This window comes from Rhipicephalus sanguineus, chromosome 6, assembly GCF_013339695.2.
Source record: "Rhipicephalus sanguineus isolate Rsan-2018 chromosome 6, BIME_Rsan_1.4, whole genome shotgun sequence".
Lineage (NCBI taxonomy): Eukaryota > Metazoa > Arthropoda > Arachnida > Ixodida > Ixodidae > Rhipicephalus > Rhipicephalus sanguineus.
Genome location: NC_051181.1, coordinates 148,038,153 through 148,064,321, shown reverse-complemented (window position 1 = coordinate 148,064,321; position 26,169 = coordinate 148,038,153). Strand labels below are relative to the sequence as shown.

Below are 26,169 nucleotides of genomic sequence, written 5' to 3'. Positions count from 1 at the left end.
CTAAATATGAAATTCAGAAAATAACTTTTTTAGACTAAAATAAAACAATGACAATTTAAGCGCAGAATACGCAGCAAGAACGAAAAGAAAAATCATTGAAAGACCCACTAATTTAAAAGATTTCTACAAAAATCAGAAAAAGTAAAGTCAGGTTTCGCCACTGAAAAAGCTACGCAACAAACGGAAAGCCAAGGTAGCTTATTTCGGCTTTCCGAAACAGCAAAAAAAAAAGAAAAGAGGAATGAGGCAAGCCTTGCGATGTACAAGAACCCTTTACAGAATTACTTGTAAATAGAATTGCTTATCGTAGAAGCGTTCGTAAAGAACAAATTGTATTTGTTCCGGGCAGGGCAGTACTACGCGTTTTAAATTCTTGTTATTTTCATCTGCCAATAAAGAGCCTAGAAAATGATGTCGCATGATTTCCCGAGGAAGAAAGTAACATTTTTCTTTTGCCTAGAAAGCTTTTCTTGTTGGTGTTGGTGTTTTCTTTATTTTGTTATTGGCCTTAAAGCGTTGGACAAATACGTGTTATTTTCGTTCTCGCATCTGCGTTGCTACACGTGCTTTGTGACGCGTTCAGTAATTCTGCGTAATACTGAACCTCATAAACAGAAAAAGAACAACGAAACGAAACAATCGACCAGCTCCGCCATTTGGCATGTTCTAAATAAGCAATAAACATTCGCACGTGTGAATTTCGACTCCACATCACACCATGTGCGATAACACTGAGGACGGTGTGCAGAATAAAGACAGATGAAGTAAAAGCTGTAGTATAAACACCTTTACAGCATCGGTTAACTAGGCATGGGCAAAATACCGTCAGGAACACAGCCGAAGTGCACGGGTATTGTCGCAACGTCAGAAATTTACACCCATTGAAATTTACACCCACTTAATAATGATGATGTGGTAGCCATGAAAATGCATATAGAGTGCCCGCAAAATTTCAAAGTGCGATTGATGTTGAAGCGTACAGTAACCAATTCCAGGTTGCAAGATCCTAGGAACCTTTCTTCAGTCTATTTCAGTTTAGGTTAATTTACGACCTTCGTCAGAAAAGTTCCAGGACATTTTTTTTTTATTTTCACAGTCCGCAATACTAGAAATGAACAAATGTTTTTTTTTTTTTATGTGACCTGGTATGTGCTCTTACTCCACATGACCTTGGCCACATTTCCGCGAAAGCTCACTAGGTGCCAGGGCTGGGCTTAGCAACCCACTGCGCCAATGGGATACCGGACTAAGGATCCAACTCACCGATCTTCTCACAGAACATCAAATAAACGTTTTATTCTGCCTCTGTTCGGGTTGTCGTCGCATTATCTAAGGTGACAATGGCTGCTGATTGAAATCAAAGAGGGAACATTAAGTTCGGCGTTAAGCTCGTTAAAATTCCTAGCGAAACGTGGAACAATGATTAGGCAAGCATATTCAGGTGAAACACTTTTAAGAGGTCGTGTTTTCGAGTGGCAAACTACGGCGGAGGCGCCGTAGTTGTCCGCCGCCGCCGGTGTCCGTAACCACTATCGCTCGAAATAAAAAAATAAGGAAAAAATTTCCAGGATGGAACGAGGTTCGAACCTGGGCCCTCTGCGTGGGAGCCCAGTGTTCTATCTCAGAGCGTCACGCCAGGCATTTTTCTTTCTTTCATGGTATTTATTACAAATCTGTGTAATTAGTATTCATAGAGAACAAAATACTCAAGGCGGCCTCTACCAGCGTACACAGAAGTCCTAAAAGGGTATTAAAGCTATACATTTCATGAAGAGTGGATACCAGTCCGGCTGAAACTCTAATTGTTGATAAAAGTCTTTTAGCTGAAGAGCCATTTGAATGAAATGCAACCGCGATGACACCATGGGTTCCGCATGCCTGTCTAACATGCGAGTTTTCCATAAACTGTGCATATCCATTAGTAATAGCATGTCAACAGGCATAGAATGGCTTTTGGGTGGCATGAGATAACGTATGCTATACGAATTTAAATCGAGTTGTTTTTTAAAAGCCCTTTGTAGAACGTCCCAAAAGAGTATGGCGTCTTTACAGCTGATGAAGCAATGTTCTATAGTTTCCGGAACTTCACAGAGGCGACAATTAACTGAAGATACAAAGATGCCTTTGCTGCTTAACCAGGTCTTCACAGGCAGCGTCTGTGTATGCACTTTGTAGAAGAATGTCTTGGATGTTGGTGAAATAGGCATTTTCTTCATACGCACAAGCACGTCGTGTCCAGGCAATCCAACATATAGTGAGTGGTACAAAGGTGCAAGAAACAACATATTGTGACGATGGAACGCGTTTATTTACAAGATGGGCAACGCAGAGGTGTAGCTCGGCCAAAAGTCAGCGGCGTCGCTCGCGAGCCAGTCCAGCCTCGTTCTCCTCTTCGTCGAATCTTCGCTAGCGCGTTTCACTTCCCGGTTCGCAGACGATGCCCTCTGGGCGAGTCACTCAGAAGGTTGATGGTAGCACGGTTTAAGGCGCACAACGTGTGCCAGCTGTGTTTTGCTAGAGCGGCGACCATTGCTTGTGACGCTTGAGATTACGTAAGTGACGTCGCTGAGGCGGTCAAGAATGACAAATGGACCTGAATAGTGGGCCAAGAACTTCTGGCACAAACCACGTTTGCGGACCGGTGTCCATAACCACACAAGATCGCCCTTAGTATAAGATACGGAGCGATGGCAGGCGTCGTAACGTTTCTTAGAACGCTGTTGGGATGCCAAAGTTCGGAGGCGTGCGATGCGACGGGCTTCTTCTGCGCGACAGAGCGTCTCGGCTACCGAGGTTTCCACGTCTAGCGTAAAAGGTAGTATAGTGTCGAGACAACATCGTGGGGAGCGAGCGTACAGCAGGTAAAATGGAGAGTAACCTGTAGTCTCGTGCTTCGCGGTATTGTACGCGTACGTGATGTAAGGTAGCACTTCGTCCCAGTTTTTGTGCTTGGAATCGACATAAACAGACAGCATTGTTCGTGAGAGTCCGGTTCGTGCGCTCTACGAGGCCATTGGTCTGCGGGTGATATGGTGTGGCATGGCGGAAATGGCAGGCAGACAGACGCAGGATCTCTTCAACGACGTCGGCAACGAACTGTCGTCCGCGGTCGCTAATGACAACGCGAGCAGGACCATGGCGGAGAATTATAAAGAATTATAAAGCGAAGCATAAATTGCGGCACGTGCGTGGCCGTTGCAGCAGGTATTGCAGCAGTTTCTGCGTAGGGCGTCAGGTGGTCAACACAGACGACGACCCACCGATTGTTACTGCTCGATCGTGGAAACGGACCGAGAAGATCGACACCAACTGTCTCGAAGGGAGAGTTAGGAGGTGGCACAGGATGGAGAAGTCCTGGCGGCGTAGCCGTGGGACGCTTTTGTCGTCGGCATTGTTCGCATCCAGCAACGTATTTTTCCGTGTCGTGTCGCATCTTGGGCCAATAGAACCTTTGCTGGATTCGTTGAAGCATTCTGGCGAAGCCCATGTGGCCGCAGGTTGCGTCGTCGTGTAAGGACCGAAAGACGTGAGCCCGTAAAGTGCGTGGAACAACTAGAAGCAGACGGGCGCCTTGTCCGGAATAATTCTTCTTGTAAATTCTTCATGAACCACGAAACAGCTTGGGTTTGCGTGTTCATTCGTGGAGGCGAACAGAGAATCTAGGGAGCGGTCCTCGTGTTGGGCTGTCCGGAAAGTCGCGAGGTCAGGGAACTCGGTGGTAATAGCATCGATATACTGGTCGAAGTTGTCAGCGTCGCACTCAGTCGTCGGTAGAGGAAGGCGCGATAGGCAGTCGGCGTCTGCGTGCCGGTTACCGCTCTTGTAGCGTACAGTGAAGTCGAACTCCTGTAAGCGCAAAGCCCATCGCGCCAGTCGTCCAGATGGGTCTCGGAGGCCTACCAACCAGCATAGAGAATGGTGGTCGGTGATTACCGAGAAGCGACGGCCGTAGTTGTATGGGAGAAACTTGTGCACGGCGAAAATGACTGCGAGGCACTCCTGTTCTGTGACTGTGTAATTTCGCTCTGCCTTGCTCAACGAACGACTCGCATAAGCGACCACGTGTTCAGCATTGTCATGGCGTTGAACGAGCACAGCACCAAGGCCGATTCCACTGGCATCTGTGTGAATTTCCGTTTCAGCAGAAGGATCGAAATGGCGTAGTACCGGTCCTGAAGTCAGTATGAACCGAAGCTGCTTAAAGGCTGCTTCGCAATCCGGTGTCCAGTGGAAAGGGACATCCTTTCGCAGCAAGTCAGTCAGTGGTTGTGCTTTATCAGCGAAATTCGGGACAAAGCGGCGAAAGTAAGAACACAAGCCCAGGAAGCTTCGCAGCTCCCTGAGGGACTGCGGCTGCTTGAAGTTGCTGACAGCGGCGACTTTCTGCGGGTCCGGTCTCACGCCATTTTTATCCACCAGGTGTCCCAGAACCAAGGTTTCATGTTCCCCAAAGCGACATTTTTTTTAGTTCAGTGTAAGCGCAGCTTCCTCCAGACAGGTTAGAACGAGGTCAAGGCGATGATTATGTTCTTCAAATGTTCGGCCAAAAATCACCACATCATCAAGGTAACACAGGCAGATTTCCCATGTGAGGCCCCGCAAAGCGGTGTCCATATATCTTTCAAATGTGGCGGGGGCATTACAGAAACCGAATGGCATAACATTAAATTCAAACAGACCGTTGGGTGTAACAAAAGCCGTCTTCTTTGTCAGCCGGATCCATGGGAATCTGCCAATATCCGGATCGCAAGTCCACCGATGAAAAATAGAATGCTGAATGCAGGCAGTCGATGACATCATCGATGCGAGGAAGCGGGTACACGTCTTTCTTGGTTATAGAGTTAAGACGTCGGTAGTCAACGCAGAACCTCCAGGATCCATCTTTTTTCTTGACCAAGATAACAGGCGCGGCCCAAGGACTTGACGATTCTTGAATTACGCCGGAGGTTAGCATCTCGCTGACTTGCTGTGGAATTACCTTGCGCTCTGACGCGGAAACTCGATAAGGCTTCTGTCGGAGGGGGTGCGCAGATCCGGTGTCGATCTTGTGACGAGTGCGTGTGCTGGGCGCCTCAGGTCTATGTGACTTCTGTGCAAAATCAAATACCTTAGCGTGCCTGGCCAGCAGTGTAACCAACACTTTGCGCTTATACGAGGGAATAGACTTGCTAACCATTTTATAAAATTCGTTTTCCGTGCCGGAGACATCAGCATCTAATATGGCATTATATAGATCTTTTCGTGAACTAGAGGCCTGCGCGGAAAGCGCAGCACAGTCACAGGGAAAGCTCGAAGAGCGGCATTTCTATAGCCCATTATAAACTCTCTTGTGGCTACTAGTACAAGTACACTAGCAACGTACCCACTACGCCACAGATCATAATTTTTGTGAAGTTGGGAAGCACCCACCACGACATTACTCGTCATTCTGCGGAGAACCGAGGTACCATTTGTAAGGCATTATGTGCAGTTTCTTGATAAAAGGCTGATGACGATGAAGAATTATGACGGAGCCTTTTGTAATGGGTTGGAAGCTTTAAACGGTCCACTAGTTACGTAATTCGCATAGTGTGACGCCCGGTCATTATTTCACTCTCCCACCATGCTTTATAACATACGCTAACGCGAGAAAGAGATAGAGAGAGGGAATTAACTTTATCGAGACCCTGAGGAAATGGATCATGGGAGCCTTATGGGCATCCTTGGCAACCCATAGAAGTGCACTTGCGAAGCACCCACTACGCTATAAATCCTAATTTTTGTGAAGTAGGGAAGCAGCTACTATGCAATTTTTTGTCATTCTGCGCAGAACTGTGGTACCTGCTAAACACCTGTAAGGCATTATGTGCACTTTGTTGATGCTGTGGCTAATGACGATGAAGAATTATGACAGATCCCTTTGTAATGCGTTGGAAGCATGCAACAACCCACTCGTTGCGCAATTCGCATTGTGTGACGCCTGGATACAGAATTCGCGTTGTGTGACGCTTGGTTGTTATTTTACTCTTCTACCACGCTACATTACATATGTGGCTCCTTCCCGACATTAAACCTGTATAGGGTCTTTTTGCAAGGCTGGTTCAAGCACCGGCATGGCTCTGAGGTAGAATACTGGGCTCCCACGCAGAGGGCCCAGGTTCGAACCTCGTTCCAACTTGTATATTTTTTTCTTATTTCGTTTTTTTTTTTCGAGCGATAGTGGTTACGGACACAGGCGGCGGCGGCGGCGGACAACTACGGCGCCAAAAACGGCCCTTGTTGTGATGTCATAACAGCTTTCGCTGTAAAAGGTTTTGTGAAGGTAGAGATTCATCGCAAGACGACCCCATAGCATCTAAGCATCGCAGTTACAGATTTCCCTGCTTGCTTTCAATACCTCCAGAAACTAAGGCAATTGTGTATACATAGCCAATGGGACTACTTTGATAGGAGCTAGGATCTTTACATGGTAAGTGCGATTTTCTATTATTTACGACCTTTGTCCTGAATTTTTTTTTGAGCCCGTTTTAAATTCTCTTGGGACAACTAATACAGTACACTTGCTATGTACCCACGACGCCATAAAGCATCATAACTTTCGTGAAGTAGGAAAGCACCTACTATATCATTATTCGTCATTCTGCAGAGAAGCGAGGTACCCATTGCACATCTGTAAGGCACTATATATGTGCACTTTGTTGATGACTATGAAGGATTACGACTGAGCCCTTCGGCCGCGTTAGTTCAGTAAACTCAACTGTTCGCGTTTGCGCGCTCATACCTATCAGAAGATTCTGAATTAATCTGGACGGTTCTCAGACATTCGTGCGCGGTTCGCACGAGGCAGTGGTTATGCGTGTAACGAACCAGTTACATAAAAATACCAAAAGAAGCGCGCGTGGCACTATATAACATATGTTGATGTGATTCCTATCCCGACATGACGCCTGTATATGAGTTTTTTTAAGGAATTTCAAGCATCGGCGTGGCTCTGCTAGAAAAATCTGCCACGCAGAGGGCCCGTGTTCTAATCCCATCCGATCCTGGATATTTTTGCTCATGTCGCGTGATAGCGATTACAAACACCGGCGGTGGCGGACAACTATATATACGCCACCAAAATTGACTGTTGCGATCTCATAACATTTCTCGCTGTAAAACAAAGAGGTCATTGTTTTCTCGATTTTCTCACAATATTCCTTGCCTTAGCCCCACACTCTCGCACAAGGGCATCGGCTTACGCGTTACATCATGGCGCCCATAACGTCGTTCGGGCAACGCCATTTTGAGAGCGATAACGGCGCAACGGTAAATACCCCGTAGGTCTAAACCTCGAAAACATGCGCTTACTTGCGCCCACGTAAGCGAACCATTTCGTAACATCCCGTCGCCGCGCGACCGCTTGCGCAATCCAAACAGTGATCGCACGCCACTTTTGCCCCTTGCACTGCTGACTCCTAGGTCAACCAAAGTCCTCGAGGAAAAAGAAATCTGCTCCCTTTTCGATGCGTCCTCCTAATCGGTGCGAACGTATCTATCGCACCGCCTCGATCCGGTTCACATGCGTGTCACCGTGTTGAGGGCCTGTGACGGGGAGACTCTGTACTCGTGTGCTCTACAAGTGGGCAGGGGTGCCAGGTTACTGAACGCACGGACGACATATTCCATCTTCAATATAAGCGGCCGCGCATAGCGAGCACGTCGACGCCGGAGCGTCTTCGCTGCTCCTGTCATAATCAGGAAACCTCAATCACACGTGTTGCTTGTCTGTGCTCGCACGAGTGATCCGAAGCTGTTCGACGGGCCTCTTCTGAGATAGCCAGGAGTGGTCGCTCCTGCGAGCCGTCGCTTCTCCCTATCGGTGCTGCCGTTCTACCCTACAGTCTACTTTTCTTTGACTGCCATTGACTTGGAACTTTTCGGCTGCGGGATCTATTAAGACTGCGTCCTTGAAAGGTACCACCGCTTCTCTGTATAGGAATGCGAGCAAACGAGCACTTTCATGTAAACGAGTGATGTGTTCCCGGTATGTCTTATCAGCGTCGTAATCGATCCCTGACTCTCCGGCGTCGGGCTGCAGTGTTTCTACGGCAATGGCGAAAGCTGAGTAGCGCTAGAAGGAGGAAGACGACAACGCGCTGTCAAGGGCGCCCGCAGAACTTTTTGCAGGGGGTGCATCCGCCTTTTTCCAAGGGGGGGGGGGAGGGGGCATTTAGCACAGTTATCTTTTTCTTTCACAGCCGTGACATGACCGGCAAGATTATTCAATAGTATGGAACGTGCAAAGTTGGCTGGCAAAAAACCTGAAGGTTGTTTCACATGGATATGCGGGACCTGAGTGTGCTGATAAGCTGTGTAGCTTATTGTATACTGCATAGGAAAATATTATCCAAAATTTCAGGGAGGAGGGCATAGCCCACCCCCTTCGAATGTCCATGCACTCTGTTCTGTTCTATGAAGTAACTGAAAATGTGGCGGCACAAAAGTGTTTGGAATCTAAAGCAGAGCACCGCTCTATTAAGCAAATTGCAGTAAATTTCAACTGAATATGAGGTGAAGTACTAGCTCGGCAAGGTCATACCTTGCAGCGTAAGGTCTATCTCCATTTTATTATGGCATTATAGCTTCTATGAATCTACACGTTTTTCAATGTATTCCTCATACCTTGCGGCTTGCATAACAGCTACATGTGTCTGCGTTCACGTCTTATGTTTAGCCCCTGCGACATAAACATGCAGAATTTATTTTCGTGAAGCGGATTACTTTCTTTAATTTTTGTAGAATGGCGCGCTCCAGCGTACAGGTATTCTGCGTTTAGAATTTGCTCTTGTCTCCATATTGCCCGTTCCCTTCGAAGTTGGCTTGTAGCCTTGGCAGGCATTCTTTTCCATACATACAGAGAACTTTAATAAAAGGTCCTGCGAGTTTTTGGGAGGGGCAAAAGGTACCGCCTAGGCAATGGCCAGGAGTTCTTGAGTTCTGGCGGCTTCCTCGGCCCGCTGGACAGCCCAGAGTTGACCTTCAAGGGCAGAGCTGTGCAACACAGTCTCCCAGTGCGCGTGGAGGCGATCGCTAGAGGCTTCATCCCCAGTATTGTTCGTTATTCCTCGACATTCCCATAACATGTGCTCCAGAGTGCCTCTAGAACCACAGTTCTTGCATTTATCAGTATGGCATACGTCTGGGTATATAAGGCACGAGATCGCCGGGTTCGGATACGTTCTCGCCTGTAATCGCCGCCAGTCGAGAGACTGCTTCTTGGTGAGGTAGTGGGAAAATGCAGCTGTGCAAGTTGTAATGCTGTGTGATATCATCAAATCTTGTCATGCGATCCTCCTATTCCCACTCCTCTCTATTCTCGTTCTCGGGAGAAATCAGCAATGCGCATCGTGAGGATGCATTACTGTGTGTTTTCGCTTTATTTCGTCCTACTCCAACGATTTGTTTCTTCAAACTTCACTCCTTTTCCGAGGTTAAATATGCATATTTTAATGCGACAACATAATACGATCGAAACTGGGCCGTCGGCGTTGCACCCCGAAGTTGCACTCAACTTCGCATATGTGCAAGTCATCATAACTGGTAACAACAGAATGCGTATAAAGCGTGGCGTTTAAGACGTGTTTCCGGGGTTCCTGCAATCGATTCTGGCGCGTGTAGCCAGCAACAGAGTAACCTTAGAGATCCACGTGCTTCTGTTAAGTATAGAATGGATTTGGATATTTCACGTTCGCTTATGTAAGGTGGTATGACTCCTAGCTTTCCCGAACAGGATATACTGAGAAGAGAAGGGGAAGCAGCAGGGATGCGTGTCGCAAGACAACTGTGCCATTAAAGGTGCCCTACGACACTTTTTCAGCATGGTAAGAAAACGCTGCCAATCGGTAGTCGAGGCGCCTGAGAACACGCGAGCCAAACATTATAGCGTGGCACGCGGCCTGTAATTTACAATTTATTCTCAATGTCTGCTAGAAATCGTTCCTTCTCTCAAAAAGTGATGTCATAAACCCAAATGACCGCGCCATAAACCCAATGTCCGCGGCGCGATCAACACCCGGAAACACTGACGCTCCGGCGTCCCAAAGAATTACGTCACGATTACGCCACCGACACCATCTTGAATAATTTGCTAGTTCGGCGGCCTTTTAAAAGGGGCCGTAACTGAAGGCGAAATTGGCGCTAGTGTTCATGGAGATTCAAAATTAAAGCAGCCAATGGCAGCCTGCCGGGCCCGCCTCCGTGCCGACAAAGCTGTGCGCCCCGCGCCGGCCGCGGAGGCCGCGCGCGCGCCGCGACGCTAGTTTTGAATTCCTCGAAAGTTGCGTTGTAGCACGAAGCGAGTGCTGAAAGCGGGCATCAGGGTGGCCGTGCAGGCAGGCTATGCTTGGCGGACACCTGCAAGTCTCCCGTTGTGGTTGGCGGGTCATTGTTCGCTCTTGAGACTTATCGGAGGGGTCGTTATGTCAGCCGTGCTCCGTCGCCGCCATACAGGAGCCCGTCCTAGTCGCCGGCCTTGATATGAAGTTTCGTGATGTTCCGTTACATGAAGCGAGCTTTGGCCGGCGTGTGGAGTTTTTGTGGTGTTTGCGTGTTGTGCGCTCTTGCCGCCGTGGTGGTTAACGGCACGCACCATTCGTACATCATGCAACGGAGCACGGATACTTCAAGACCGGCCGAGTTCCGCAAGATTCTTCGAGGTTCCGAAAAACTAAAGGTGAGCATGCGGCTTGCGTTCGCAGCCACACATATACGAGTTGCAGTTGGACAACACAGTTATTGTTTTTAACACGAAAGTGTTTTATGCCGGGGTCCACCAAGTACATCCGTCACGGATATGACGTTTTTTTAAATATGGCTGAATCGTGAAGAGCACGATATTGCAAAGCAATGAAATTAAAGCACTTGAGACTCATAGTTTAACTTTTGCGTCTATGACAGAACTGCGTGATGGAAGTGCGTTTTGCTTTTTTTTTGCCTGTTTATCACTCGCCATCGTTTAAATACGCGTTTCTGAGACTCAATAGGCAGTTTTAGAATAGCGTACGCAAAGCTTTGCGTTGGCTTTTCGCGCAACTGTGCATGCGTCGTACGCTAACAGCTTGCGGGCTTCCGTTAAGTGACGGAAATAGCGAGCCGCAAACGCTAACTTAGCGTACGCTATTCTAAAACTGCTTAATGTATCGCAGCTTGCACTGAGCCGAGATGACGAAACTACGTTTGCCTCATGCGACTGCGTAATTTGTATCGTTGGAATTATTAGTTTTCAAATGCTTTATTTCAGGACGGAAACGTTTTCGGAGTATTCGAGAAGGCAAGAACTGATGCGTTTGCCCAAGGAGGGTCTAACAGCTGTAGAATCAGCTCTCTGCGAAGTCTCGATCCGCAACTCAAGTGGGCCAGCTTTCTATCCTGCCCCCAGGGCTTCTTCTCAGTGCGTGAATATGCTATGTACTTACGGCTGAAGAAGTACTCTGCGTGTTTATATATTGTCTCTGTTATTACCTATGGAAAAACCGCTCTAATAATTCATGTGTAGGCATGAGACATGTATTTTACTGTTTGTGTTTATCACAATGAAGTGCTCAATGTACCAGACTTGACGCCCTCCCTTCAGTGGCGTTATATTCAGCTAGGCATTGTATTCGCGGTGAAAGAAAAGCTGCGTATAGGCTTATTTCACCTGGTCGTTGAGTACTACGCTTTTCTTCGAATGTCATGTGCTGCTGCATAAACTGACCATGGCCTGCATCCCGGTGCCACCAACTAACTCAAGTAGTGTTCAAGTACCATATATTGTGTCTTGCTCTTTTTAGCGCAATGTACTGCTTACTGTGCTAATTCTGATCTTTTTCATTTTGTTTATCTGGTGAAGGTGTCCAGCATTTCATGTATATTTGTGCAAAATCTGAGCAAATATGTTGGTTGTTTTGTGTTTCGTATCAGTTCAACGGTTAATAAGCAAATAATTGCATTATCATTTCATATTTACATATTTTGCGCTTCATTATGTTTTTGTCATGCACTGACATTTCTTTAAACTACATGATTACCTCTCATCAGAGGCTCCTCTGCACTTTGCTCGGTACTGCACCAAATGAAAATCGTGTTTCTTATATGTGTGTACGTCAAAGGGCCTACACTTTTCAATGTGTTCGATTTTTTAATTTCTAAATTTTACAGTGAACTTTTGTGTTTAGTCATGCACACACTGTGAATTCTTGCCTTCTGCTCTTCTCCTGAACTTGTATCGTGCCCCATTACATGCAAATCTTGAGTTTCGGAAACAGAACAATAAAAAGAGGTAACAGAAACGTTGTAAGTGGATTCATCCTTTATGCTCTAGCACATGCTGGCAGCGGGCGAACACGAATGCGCGGCCAAGCACAGCACGCGCGCAACGCTCAGCGCACGCGAACCAAAAAAAAAAAAAAACCGGCGCGCGGCATAGGAGAGGAGAAAAAGCAAGCTACAAAAAAAAAACTGTGCGCGGCATGGGAGAGGAGAAAAAGCAAGCGCACAAAAAAAAGAAAGAAAACGGCGCGCGGAGAGGGAGGCAGAGGGGCGGAGGCGAGCGTCTGTTGTTACTGTTGCCCTGACGACGTAAGCAACGTAGTCGCCACGTCATCGCCCCCTGAGCTTGGCGACCTTCTGCAAGGGGCGTAACTCAATAGCGCTCTCGGCGCTTGCGTCGGCGGAGCGTTAGAATTTCGCGTCCTATGGGAGGTATACGAAGAGACCCACCAGTGGCGCGATTGCCCTTCACCTACGAAAGACCGTCGTGCTAGCTGGCTTCCGCTCGAACCGTAAGTACTTTTTCTCGGCTAATGTGAATACTACGCATATCAAAAACTGAAGGTTCTTCGTTGCTACCTAAAACATTATGCTTTTCTGTCAGCGATGTCAGAATCCCTGACGAAATTTACGAGGACGTTCAAGTTTCCAATCTAAAACCAGCGACACAGACGTGGGTCTTTATGGGAAAGTCAACTTTCTGAAACGCTTCAAAGTACGTGACGTCACGAAAATGAGACAGTGTTATTGGACGGAGCACTTATGCAAACTATCTGTGGGAGCGACAGCGATGTCTGTGGAAGGAGCTCACATTCTTTTCTTAAAGGGCCCCTCACCAGGTGACATAACGAATTTTAGTTAGACATTGGAAGTTGTTGCGAGCCCAATAAGGAGCATTATGCCACAAGAATTTTTCTAATCGGTCCGATGGAAGCCGAGAAAAACAATAATTTGTAGCGGCGCGAAACCATGATGCGAGGAGGCGAGCTGCAAACCCTTGCCGCTCGCCCCGTCTAGCCTTCACAAGCCAAATCCCTTCCCTGCCCTCTTCGGCACGCGAGCGGGAGTATCACATAACGCATACGCATGAACACGTCATGCGCACACAATGTCACGAACGCATGACGTGCCCGAACCAGCCCGAGCCCCCGAGACGCGAGCGGTGTTGTGGCGGCGTTCTTTGCGCTTCGTCTCTGCAAGTTATGCCGAATGCGCCCTCGCCGATCACTTGGCTTTCAACCTAATACTGAACACGAAAGCTGCGACATTTGTACGGACGCGAGACTAGCGGTGTGCCGCATGAACATCTAGTTAGACGCGGGAAGATAAATGAGCCTAATAAGCGCTGGAACGCGGTGGAAAATTAGTTTCGTTGTAAGGGGTGGCGTCTGCACGATGCGCAAAGCGCGAGAACACGAACGCGTGCAACACGGAGGTAGATTAGTCTCGAATCTCGCTGCGATTCGCAGTAAAAATTAAAAGAAGACAACGCACACATTCCGTTTGTGTGTTTTATTATTGTTCTCAAGTTTTATTCATCCATTCAAGCAACAAATTACACAAACTACACGTCGTGTCAAATATTTATCGCAGTGTCACGTGCTACTGTTGGCGACGTCAGAGCACAGTCGTCTACGTAGAGGACCGACGTCACAGCACTACCATCTACGCAGGGCCATTCTCTCATGTACGTCATCCCCTCATTCTCTGGGGGCGCGGCCGCGAGAAGAAGGGCAAGCGGCGTTCAGCTTGAAATTTGACCCATTTCTGCGGCGCGTAGCGTTGCAAATTTTGGCAGACGTGATCGTGAACGCCCAGTGTATGCATTGCGCTAGTCAGCTCAAAATTGTCAAACCTGGTGAGGGGCCCTTTAAGTTGTAACCGAGTATATATATGCATGTACTCTATTATGGGAGAGCAGTAAGCCGTCCCGGTTGCAATGTCGGCTGAAGTGATCGAGATTTCTTTCACAGCTGTGCACAAGCGCGAGGCGCTGTTTACGCAGCTATATGTTCCATGGCCTCTGAAGTGTTCCTGGTGTAATTGGGGTTTCTTTCTACATATCTGCAATATTTGAAGTAGCTACTGAGAAAAAAATGGCATTTCCAGGTGGTTTTGCGTGAAAAGTGTTTTTTAACATAATATTCCAAATACAACAAAATTAACCACGGAAAGCACCATTCAGGGCGGAACGAAATGCACATCGCCACAGCGATGACAACCAGTACTTTACCGGAAATAGACAAATGACTACCCTAGCTATGCTAACAGGAGGCGCTGCAAAAATTTCTGAAACCATCGAAGGTGCTTTTGAAAAGCAAATAGACGTACATATGCGGAGAACGGAAGTGAAATGGGCACATTGCGGTATATTTCCTAAGTATACAGGGTGTTTCAAGAAATATGTCCGAAAATCCTCAGAAATCAGGAAAATGCGACATTTGCTCGCTGCCTTCAATATCGCTTTTTCTGTAGCGGCAGGCATGTTAAGATGGTTAAAGACAACATTTGGGACAGTTTGGGATTCGGCATCTACGGCTTTCCCCTTAAAAGATAATAACACGCCGCCATCCGTGCTGCACTAGAGTTCGTAATTGAAGCCCCGTCACAGGCGTGGTCAGTCTTCTCGGACACAAAGGTCGCTCTCCATTGCATTAGGTCGCCATATCGCCATGGACCTGAGGGCGCAGGAACACTTGCGACGGGAGAGAGAACCAAACTGGTTGGCCGCCTTTGTTGAACTTTGTCCTCGTTATTTTGAGAAAGAAGTTCGCTATAGGGCCGACGATTCGAAATTCCGCGACTGGAAGTCGCGGAATTTCAGTTTCCTGTCGAGAATTTGCATTTTACGCCCACGCAGGAATAACTTTCGCACCGTTCGAAATTTCCCCGGAGACGAAGACGTCAGCGATGTTGACGACGGCATAAAGAACAATATATGTTCTCGATACTGTCGTATGGAGAAAGAGAGCGCAAATTCGACCGAGACACGTCGATGCTGTGTTTTCTTTATAGAACTGCAGCTTACTTGTTAAGCAGCTTCCTTTGCGAGTGACGCGACTCAAGTCATTTCGTATATTGCCTTGCCGCAGTGCATTGGGGATACTTGCACAGAAGGAGCCTTTTCAAAGTCCTCATTCCGCCGAAGTGTGGTTTCCGAATCGCTAAGTCGTTTGAATTTCAGTGTAATACGCCTGCAGCCAAACATTTCTTCGTGTGCGCATGCGCACGTGCGTGCGTGTGAGTGAGTGAGCGCGCGTGATAGTAGCGCTCATAGCATTTTCTTGTATTATCGGCAAATCTCCAACCTTACACGTCGATATATCTCTCCACTCTCCAATATCCCAAAGAAAATAATTGTTTAAATTCTTAAACTGAAATATGAAATAACGCCTACAAATGATAGTACGGACTTTTCTTAACTATTCCGATAAGAATGTCTATCCCCTTCAGTCACGGTGTACACAATTGTGTACGCGAACTTCGGAGGCGCGTTACACGCCGCGTGTTTCTTCGAATGGGCTGAAAATCAGTGTGCGAATTCGTGCAGGCTTCCTGAGTGGACAACTAGCGGTCATTTAAATTCATTGTGCTGCGCGTTGCTGCAGGGGATAACTTTGCTGGAGACACTGCCATGTTAGACGATCGTTCGACGTGCCGCTTTCCAGGACCACTGTGAAGAGTATTTTTTTTTTCTCAGTTCGAAACGAATACAACCAAAAGCAAACTGTGCATGCATTCCGGGCCTAATAGTTGATTCTTTTTATGCAAGTCTTGAAGCTGACTGATTCCAGAATAATTAGATAATTAGCTACACGCTAATTAACATTAATTACTGAAACTCACAAAAAACAACACATTCCTTCATTTTCTTTCTTGGAATGTAATACTGAGGGCCTTCGAATTATGACATGCCAATTTGACGCATTTGCAAACAGTGCGTCATAATTCGTGACTGAATCCCAGCTTTTATAGCGAGGCTGTATATCAATGACTAGGTTGTGACAGCGCGCGACCTGTAGACAAAATACTCGTACAGCAACAATTTTCTGCGCCATTAGTGCATCACCCTCGCCCCCTCGCCACTGCCTATTCCGTAAGTATCGCGATACTCGGCGGCGGCACTTCCCACCAATCGCTGTTCCCCTTTGTCTCGTGACGTAGAGATCGCGCTAGCCGCAGAACGAGGAGCCGCAGCCGCTGGCTTCACTGACCTCCATCTCCACAGTGGCGTAAGGGCTCTCAATTGTTTATACTTTGAGTACTTGACGAGAGCGACGCCGGACGCGGCGGCGTACGTCCACCATTGCACTGAAAACGTTAGTGTTAGCAATTTATTCCTGGCAATGTCTTTGTACGGGTCTGTCTAATCAACTTTTATCAAAGGGATCACTAAAATAAGATGTAATAGCGGCACAATCCTATGTTAAGGAATCATTTTCTGTTTGCCTCCGATTCGGCGACCGCGACGAGACGTTGTCACTTGATACTTCAAGGTACACGACGCTCGTGGCAAACCTTGTACTCTTCTATATGTCCTTGCAAATGTTGTCATTAGCCTTTCGTTACAAGTTTCCCAATACAACGTAATCCAAAACTACTTTCTCTCATTCATGTAGGCAACCAGAACAACTTACAGTTTATGACCTTTTGTCGTAAATCAGTGCCCTCTGCCGATACTCTACATTCCCTCATTTGATCATTGGTAATCCTACTTCACACGAGTAACAATTCAAAATGAATACATAGAAATAAATTATTAGTTAGGAAATACTAAGGAAATAAGACCAAGGCACTTAAATTGCTGGTTCTTAAAAAGTTTATTCCTCCTCCTCCTAAGGAAATGCTGAATCCGTTGGCCGAAGGAACTATCTCTGGCCTTCCGATCGGCATGGGAAATGGGTGGGGAAGAGAAAGCGTGGAAGAGGGCAGGAGGCAATAATAGAGGGAACTGAGCAATTTCGTATCGTGGACATATGAAACTGGATGAAATTAGGGCTAGCCACGTTGCTTCACTTTTTTTTTTTTTTGCAAACAATCTTTAAAGTGAGACGCTCAGCCTGGAACATACGCTTTGCTTTACACAAAGCTTATCTAGAATCTTTAGCTAGCGACCGCATGCAATACTTGCCAGTGCGAAATCATAGCTCTCAAGTTTTCATTCGCCAACGGTATTCTGTTTCGCTCTTTCCCGTTCGCACTTCAATGGCCCACGCTAGTGAAACGTGGCGACTTGAACAGCATTACCGAAGAAGTTAACTTGCGTTACTCTTATGTGTTACTGTTATGTGTTATGCGTTAGAAGAGTATGTCTTACTCTAATCGGCGAGTCCTGGCTTGCCACGTATATGACTCTCTTTAAGGAGACACTTTAACTCCCTTTTGGGTCACGCGACTCTCCGATGAGAGTATAATGATCACCAAATAGAGTTCTCGTGTCTCTTTAAAGAGAGTCACACACGTGGCAAGACATGCTCAAGATACGCGCTCAATACATTACTCCTTTCTTCGCTTTCAGGTGTTAACCGCACCCGAGACCACCTAATAATGGAGTTCGAAGATGTCCTCGAAAAACTCGGGGGCTACGGAAAGTTCCAGAAGATGCTGGTCTGGGGATACCTGGCCCCCGCTTCCATCCTTATGCCGGGATATTTCATGAGCCAGATTTTCCTGTTGTCCACGCCTAAGCACACCTGTCGCCTACCGGACTTTGTGCGTGACACCTACAACCTAACAGCATCCGAAACGATTCTCTTGAGGACTGCCATCGTCAGCGAAGACAACTGTAGGGTGTTTCCACTCGCTGCCCTCAACTCGAGTTTAGTGACACAAATACTGAACGGTGCGAACAGGTCGTCGTGGCTCGGGACTGGTGCCTTCGAGTGGGAACCATGCGAGAAGTTCGACTACGACAAGACGTCTTACGACAGCACCGCTTCGACTCAGGTATGTTGTCACGTGGAGAAGGCGGTGGCCACACTGGTAGAGACGAAAATCTATTAGGCGAACCTGCGCCCAGAAAACAACGTATCTCAAAGTACAAGCAATGCATGCTGTACACTGACAGCGGCGATCACATTCGTCGGCCGTCAGTAATCTGATCGTCGGCGAAACGTGTCGTGCTTTACACGTGATTTTTTGAAAATTCGAGCTCTATTGCTGGGGCTCGCATGAGCGCCAGAATAAACTAGGTTTCCCGTTTCGTGTGCGCAATCTTACCAGAGTGATATGAAACGATCGAGAAGTTTCCCAAACATTGTTGCGTGGCCTGCGCTGAGCGGCGGTCACAGTTCTGAACTGAATTGAATTTAACTGAATCTTTATTTTCATTCGTGGTACATGAAGGATGGCGGGAGTAAAAGCTGCGCTAAACTAGCTTGACCAGCTCACGCTACCTAAAAAAATATGAAATCCGATCACATCAAAAATAACGAAATGAACGTGCGTGCCAACATGTACCATATATGCGCGATATTCTATACTCGAGTGTTTCCACTCGTTAACAACGATGTGTCTGATATGCACGTGGTATGCACCTTTGAGTTCGTTAAACACTCGATGGCGTTACGAGAAAGTTGCAGCACGATATCGCAACGAAATAGCATAAAGCAGTATGTTTAATACAGACAATGCAAGTGTAAAGCTTTCCTTCGTTGGCACGAGGCGGCGAATTTTGTTTCGATTACCTTGTCGCACGTGTGCTCTTGGCTACATCATGATCAACATGCTGTCGACGATCAAACACCTAGTACAATATACATTCAGCATTGAAATCAGTTGACGGTCGTTAAAGACAGACAAATTCGGAAGGTGAAAATACCAATTATCTAGCATTCATTCATTCATTCATTCATTCATTCATTCATTCATTCATTCATTCATTACAATCGAAATGTCGCAAACTTTCGTGGAAAGCTCTTTTGGTGCGGGAAGCGTTGCAGGACGCTCAGTGACTAACCACCGTTCCATTTTTCAGCGCGCCTATAGAAGAAAAATGAAATATATATAGTTTGCATTTGAGTAAACGCGAAAACGGCTTTGACGCGTGCACTCAAACAATGTCGCCGAGAAACTTATGCAGACTTTATATTCCTTTTATGTCCCTTTTATGTTCCTTTTATTATTTATGTCCCTTTATGTTGTGTTGAAATTTATGTTCCTTTTAGTCTGCCATGATGGCATTCATAAAAGCAAGGAGTTTGAGATTTTTGCTGAACTTTTCGTGAGTTGGAAACGACGGCTTATTTTGCCAAAGCCCTGGAACTTTAATAGTTGGACCAGTATTTAAAAAAAGAAAGAAAGAAAATGGTTGCCAACTTCATTACGCTGTCTCAAAGGAATCGCTTTTTTTTTTTCATATATATCACTGGTGTCCAGGGCGTAGTTTGAACAAATTGCTTCCATGCATAACGTGTATTCACGCAGCCTGACTGAGAGGTTCGTTCAATTTAACGCTCGCGTTACTCGTGAGAGCCGGGTAATTCCCTTGTCGTTTAGGCGCAGAAGAGCAACGTTTCCATCTGCTTCCGTATACATTTTTTTTTGTTTATTTATACTCTTTTCTCCGTTGCCTTGAGTTCGCTTTCGTCTTTACTAGCAATGTATAAACGTTAAACATTGCAAAGGACTATCAAGGTGCGTTCACACTGAGAGATTCGGCGGCGAGAGCGCGCGGAATCCGCTTCGGCGGCAGCGAGATGCGCCGGAAAAGCCCATTCCGCGCCGATCGGTCCTGGACCGATTTTTGCGGCAGCTGCCGCCGGATTCCTTCACCGCGAACCAATCGGAACGCGAGTCGAACATTTGAAAAATGGCGGCGCGCTTGTGATATCGCAGTCGTCGAAACCCGCAGCAACAGCGATGTCTTTCGTAATCCTCCTGTAGCTGTCGACAACTGCCAAGTGTTGTCGCGATTAGCATCTTTGCAATACCTCATCGCGATCTCGCAAAACGGGTAGCATTACCTGGGCTCGACCAAGCTTCTCGCGTCTTGCAAATCAGGACGAACCACCCACAACTGCTTGCGTCGTTTCTTGTTCGGCGAATGCATGTTTCTCCTCGTCAGACATCGCCAGAAAGTTCCTTTCCAGCAAGCCCAGCAGTTCGACGACCCTGCTCCTGTTTATGCGCTTCGCCATAACGCAACGCGTACACAACGCCGAGCGCGTCGATGCCAGCGTTCCTTCGCGCGAAGGGACGATGACAACTAGACGCCCTAGTTTCGGCGGTGCGGTTGCTAAGTGGTGTGAACAATGTGGAATTTCGGCGGCGCGCGAATTACGGTCGCTGTGGCGGGCGGATTCCCCAGTGTGAATGAGCCCTCACTGTTCTGTCACAGAAACGGTCCTACAAGCGCCGCATTTTTACACGTTTATTTTCACCCCTTGTAGAAGCAGGACTGCTAGATTAGTGAAATTGGCAAACTGGACGCTTATCAGTTCAAAGCAAAACATAGCCGCAAAGTTACTTGGGTGTCCGGGCAAAATTGCTGGAGTCTGAATTCCATTCATCAAGAACTGAGGAGTACGAAACATAAAATTTAAACGTTCCGGTACATGAAGCAGCGCGTTAAACGCATTCAGGAATATTTCTTTTCAAGAGAGGCAGATTCTAGCAAATTCAAATTCTAGCAATAGAATATATTGCTCAACTAAATACTTTCCACTATGAAATAGGTTTGCGTGCATTCAAAGTTTTCGAAGTCCATCGGTAAGCCCAACGTTACAGCTGATAACAATCTCACATTTTTCCCGCTCTTTATCGCTATTACACTACGGACTATACTGGACTACCCTGTTATAGAACGCAATGCCCTACCTGCTGTGTGTGAAATCCTTACGACACTAAAGCAGCGTTTAACCTATGAAACGCATGCTTCCACACTGCAGTATAAATAAAAAGATGAAAGAAAGGCATTGAAGCCACCGACTGTTCTGATTTCCGAAAGCAACTCTGTGTCCTTTAAATCATTGCGATATTATGTCTAGCCTATTCGTAAGGCCGGATATAATATCTGTTTCACTTAGTAATGTGAACGAGCGCGCGTTTAACTTTATATACTGTGACGTAGTTATTCCGTGTTGTTAAAACGTCTGGACACTTTTTTTATTGTGTGCTTAACATACATTTCCTCACGCATGTGCAGCGAGAAACAATTCTTAACTAAGCGTACACGTACAAATTTCTCCGCACAGCCGTATATAATCTTGACAGTTGTACTGCACAGTGAGCGTGACTACCCTGTTTCCAGGCTGTATGAGAAATTGCGGGTGAGCGCACAAAAGCCGTACTGTAACGACTGGGATATCCGCGAGCGTTTAGAAAACGGCTGCTATCTGAAGTGTACAATACGTTTTAGCTTAGTTTTGTATCTAAACGTGGTAGTTCCTAAGCGTTTCTGGAAGCATTTATTTCCTCAAAAAGGAAACTTTATTACGGGCATGAGTGTTCGCAGGGTGAGTTTGCCTCTGTCATTCTGTCAAGTCTGGTTCGTTGTGTTCTAGGTAACTGCGCAAAAAAAAAAAACGCCTTTCTATTATAGTTGGCGTGAGCGTTAACCAATGTCAGTCTGCGACGAACATCGTTTCAGTGCATACATGTTGTAAAACTAACTTTACACTCGTAGTTAAGGCCTTGTTTGTTGAACCCGCTTTCCTGACATAAAGGTTTTCCTGACAACTAGTTGACAAAAAAAATGTGTTTCGATTTCATGTATCAGACAGCAGAAATATTGTGCGAGTAATGGCTAGGTATTCTAAAACGTCACATGTATATGAACCCATTTTGCAGAAATAACCTAAATGTCACTGCCATAACATTGCAGTGACGTACTGGCAACAATGATGTTTAGCAATTAAGCGTATTACCCGTCAAGGTAATAATGTGTGACCTTTGCTGCAACCATATTTTGCGTGTGCGTTGAAATTACCGGCTACAACGTTTTCAGCATTATGACAGGCAACTTTACTAGTATTGTAAAGGAATCAATATTATATTATTGTTGTTGGCTCATTGTTAATAAACAGGAATTCCGGCTACCTAACGGTCGATTGTCTCAAGACATCTAAAAAAAATGAAGCTACCCCCTTTCTAACTATAGTACACATCATTAAAGGTATCCACGAGACAAAAAGAAAAAAAGCTCTACTGAATAGCAAAGAATAGCAAAGAAATTTCAGAACAGAGTGGCGCTTGCTTACAACATTGTTTCTTTTTCTATTGTCTTTCAGTGGGACCTAGTCTGCGAACGCAGTCACCTTCCAAGTCTAGTATTCACGATTACAAGTATAGGAAGCGCCTATAGGAACTATTTTCTTCGGCGCCCTATCAGATAAGTAAGAACCGTCTGTTATATTCTGCGTTACTTCATGAATTGGTGAAAAATGAGTTGTTTACAATGTGACGTTCAGAGGTTACAGCAAACGAATAACATTTAATAAGAGACAGTAGCTCGACGAAGACTTTCAAGCTCAATAACCTTACTCTAACACTTACTATTTAGCTTAAAATTCAAAGTGTTGTAGTGGTGGTGGTAAAATATTTATTCAGAAAAGTAGAGAGCGTTGCACTACACATGCACTTGGGTGGTCTCCCTATTCCGGAAGTCCGCTGGAGATGATCGCTGCTCGGGCTCGGGCCACCAAGGCGCGCTGAGCGTCCCGCGTAGAGCAGCCGAGCCGGAACTCCTCGCAAGCCTCTCTTGTGGGTAGGGGGAAGGGGGATGAAAAAGGAAGAGGTATGCCGGGGCATACTGCAATCATGTGATAGCTGTTGGCCAGGACCCCACAATGCGCACAGTAGCCGTATATACCCGGCATGAAATACAGGGTGGCCGCAGGATAACAAGGTGTTCGTCTGCAAGCGTCTCAGAAGCCGCTCGTCCGCTTTAGAGAGGCCCCGTGCAGGGTCTGGATAAAGACGGCGCGAGGTCCGATAACAGATTTAGTTGGGCGTCCACAGCAGCTCTGTGGACGCAGCCGGCCAGCCATTTCCTATGGCAGGCTGCGTCCGTAAAGCTGTTTCGGACGCTCAACTAAATCTGTCCAATAATCGAGGATTGCGCGGTACTGCGTAAGAGCTTAGGTGGCTGGGGGAGACGCGGAGTCGGAGGGAGTAACGGCCCGGGAGAGAGAGACGCAGGCACCGGGGAGCTTCGTTACCGAGGACATAGAGTTTCCTACAATACTTACTAGAGGGAACTCTGGCGCTAGTGTCTATGGGAGCTGCAATGCTAGCAATGCATCGCGCTTCAGCCAGCATGGGAGTCATGGGTAGTACACGGATTTGTCTAAACTTCGTTCTTTCGGCTCCGTTTGGCTCCGCGTCGCCTGCATCCGCTTTGTCGCAAAACGAAGTTCAGCAAAAATCAGCAGTTTTACTTCACCACTTGAACTTCTTTAGGCTCACCGATTCAAATCTGGTCACGAAGTTCACAACGATCCATTCTTTTATCCGAAAAAAAACCAAAACATAGAGATAAACAAAGCCACAAGTGCGTTCGAAGCCCACAAGCACGAAGACTAGGCAAATCCGTGTACTACCCATCATTCCCATGGTGGCTGAACGATCGCAGCGCCAGAGTTCCCTCTAGGTCATTTTAGGAAACTCTATGACCGAGGAGACCCGCGTGGCCAGGAGACCAGACGATGCGGATGGAGTGAGGTTGAAAGCGCCATGAGGCCACCTGGAGGAGGTGGGCGGCCAGAGGGGCTATGGTACCATGCGGGTATCGGGAACAGGAGAAGCGCGAGTCCGTGATGATGACCCTTGCTGTGCGGTGAGAGGCGGCCAAAGCGATGGCCACCTCTTCAGCCTGAGTTGCGTCAGGCGAATGGAAAGAGGCAGTCAACGTGGTGACCCTCGGAGATCAGTGCAGCCGTATAAAGTGTCCGGAGGGAGTTGGTCCTGCGACATCTACATAGAAGACGCCAGGAGCGTTGGAGTACCGAGTGTGAAGAAAGTGTGTTCTGGCTAGGCGTCTACCTGTGTGTTGACTGGGATCCATGTTGCGAGAAAGAGGCTCGACCCAAAGTTTTTGCCGCCACAGCTCCGGAACGGAAGCAGCGGGTAGAGCGTTGTGCAGCTAAGAACGGAGGCGCGGGTTCCAATCTCGGCCACGGCAGCAGTATTTCAATGAGGGCGAAACTTATGAACGTCGATATCATTTTACTAGAATGGCGTGGAATGCATGCAAAGCTGGTTAGAGCGATAGAGGAGGTTGGATTACAATGTCGCTCATGTAAAAGCTGCCAGATGAAGATGAGCATGCTGATTATCGCACACTGGTTGAAAGCGCCATGAGGCTGCCTGGAGGGTCTGGCAGTAAGGTTAATAAGGTTAATAACCAATAAGGTTGATAAGTTTCTTGACGGTTATTCTTCAGGATCGGCCGTCGTTTCGCCTTCTTCATCACTGTGGTGGTAGCCACCGTATTCGGCATCTCGTCTATCCTCGTGACCAACTTCGTGGCTTTCATCATCCTGAGGTTCTTCAACGCCACCATCATGCCCCAAATATTTCAGCTTCCATATGTGATACGTGAGTATCCAGTACCTTCATGCCAATAGGCTCTCTTTTGTCAATCTACTGGTGCACAAACCGAATGAGCATCGTAAGTTCTTCCAATAACATTGCGTACCAAAGAACTTAGGTGAGCTAGGCTTTATCATACGAAAACATGCATGTTTAATTTTCAAGCGGGGAGGCGATCGATCTGCGTTTCCTGTTTATATACATTACAATCCCTACAGGCGCAACCGTACGACCCAACACAGTAAAGAAAGCCGCTGCCAATGTTCCAACAACACACGCTGCCGGCGAAAGTCTAACGTCAAAGCAATAAACTCTTCTACTTTGTAAATATTGCAGCATTAGGTATGCAGGGCCTACGCCAATCGCACCATGTGACACAGCCTTAATGCAGTATAGCTAACAAAGGATCTAGACCACGCAATCATAGAATGTTAAAGGATCCACGTTTATGTACATACTACACTGATTGATTGATTGATTGATTGATTGATTGATTGATTGATTGATTGATTGATTGATTGATTGATTGATTGATTGATTGATTGATTGATTGATTGATTGATTGATTGATTGATTGATTGAAAAACACACGCAGTACTGGAGCTGGTGGGGCCTAAACAACGCACGGCCATGCTGGCCGTCGGCTGGATGTCGTGGACCGCCGGGCTCTGCCTGCTGCCGCTGGTGGCCTACCTGACTCGCGACTGGATCGTCCTCGGGCTCCTATGCTCGGCAGCAGCCACGCTCAATGCGGTCTACTGGAAGTAACCGACCTTTTCTTTTTTTCCTACGAACTTTCCCTTGCCTTATAAACATCTATATATCATGCTGACCACGTGCCCTGGAGCTCTGCCAGTTTGCAGTTGCGTCATCCCTTATAGTGCGTGTTGCTCACACGTCAACCACAGGTTAACCCTTGCTGGCTGCTGCCTTGGCATGACGGCACACGAAGCTAAACCGGAGCGATAGAAAAGCGTGAATCACACAAGAAGGGCGCATTACGTGTGGAATTCTAAACAAACCTTATCTGTTGTTGGAAGTAAGCGTTTGTGTCAAGTGGCCTTCCCGTATACCGTCCCGCGTTTGCACTGTTGCGCAATCATGTCAAGGAGAGCAAACAAACCACCTGCGCCCAGATGTGCTCTCGCTAATTAAAGACTTTCTCAACAGGAACATGGCTCGCTGCCTTCCGACCACTATAACGTGTGTGGGTAGCAAACCGGATGCTACTATTCCGGTTAACCTCCCTGCCTTTCTCTCCTTTTATTATCTCTCTCTCTCTGGGACGGGGCAGCCAGTTTAATTAAAACGTGTTAGCCTTTATGATATCCCCATTCTGCAGGTTTGCATCCGCTCGAAATATTCTTC

At 46.9% G+C, this 26,169-nt stretch overlaps 1 protein-coding gene across 1 annotated transcript in view; it reads left to right on the top strand.

The window, feature by feature from the left end:
* Positions 1 to 26,169, top strand: part of LOC119397630 (uncharacterized) — an 81,735-nt gene that overhangs the window by 46,828 nt on the left and 8,738 nt on the right. Inside the window, 5 exon segments of the mRNA XM_049416627.1 lie at positions 17,789 to 18,216; positions 22,500 to 22,568; positions 22,570 to 22,604; positions 24,653 to 24,807; positions 25,397 to 25,565. Of these exon segments, the coding sequence (XP_049272584.1) occupies positions 17,789 to 18,216; positions 22,500 to 22,568; positions 22,570 to 22,604; positions 24,653 to 24,807; positions 25,397 to 25,565 (856 nt within the window).